Below are 613 nucleotides of genomic sequence, written 5' to 3' on the forward strand. Positions count from 1 at the left end.
CGGGAGGCTGCCAAGGGCGATCCCGCCGTGCTGGCACTGCTCTCCCGGGGGACACCTTCGTTATCGCACCGCTCACCTGAGCCACCCAGACAGGGCAGCGAACCCACCGGAGCCACCCGAAAAGGGCAGCGAACCCCAACTGAGCCACCCAAACAGAGCAGCGAACCCACCGGAGCCACCCGAAAAGGGCAGCGAACCCCAACTGAGCCACCCAAACAGAGCAGCGAACCCACCGGAGCCACCCAGACAGGGCAGCGAACCACACCGGGGCCACCCAGACAGGGCAGCGAACCGCCACCCGCTCCCCTCCTATCGCTGTTCCCAAACGCGGTTTGCATCCCGCTGTTTCAGGCTCGAGCCGCGCTGTGTGCGCCGAGCGGTGCTGCGTTAGCCGCGGATTGCCCGCAGAATGCAGCTACCTTCGGGGTTTATTGCGCCAGCCTGCTAAAGGTCGCGCTGATTGCTTCGGCTCAGGTTTGTCGCGCCGGCGCTGGGTATCACACTGCTGCGCGGCTTGAGTTTAACCAGACCGAGCTGGAGGTGGTTATTTGTAGCAAAACCGTTTGCTGTTGCAGCCTGAGCAGTCAAAGTGGCAGGGGGGGCCGGGGGCGGT

The 613-nt window shown here is 64.6% G+C and overlaps 1 protein-coding gene across 1 annotated transcript in view; it reads left to right on the top strand.

The window, feature by feature from the left end:
* Positions 1-351: 351 nt before the first annotated feature.
* XPR1 (xenotropic and polytropic retrovirus receptor 1) overlaps positions 352-613 on the top strand; it is a gene marked incomplete at its 5' end in the record, with an annotated part of 112,459 nt that continues 112,197 nt past the window's right edge. The window contains one exon of the mRNA XM_009076558.1: positions 352-474. Within this exon, the coding sequence (XP_009074806.1) occupies positions 352-474 (123 nt within the window). The remainder of the gene's footprint in view (positions 475-613) is intronic.

This window comes from Acanthisitta chloris, unplaced genomic scaffold (genome assembly GCF_000695815.1).
Source record: "Acanthisitta chloris isolate BGI_N310 unplaced genomic scaffold, ASM69581v1 scaffold6666, whole genome shotgun sequence".
NCBI classification, from domain to species: domain Eukaryota; kingdom Metazoa; phylum Chordata; class Aves; order Passeriformes; family Acanthisittidae; genus Acanthisitta; species Acanthisitta chloris.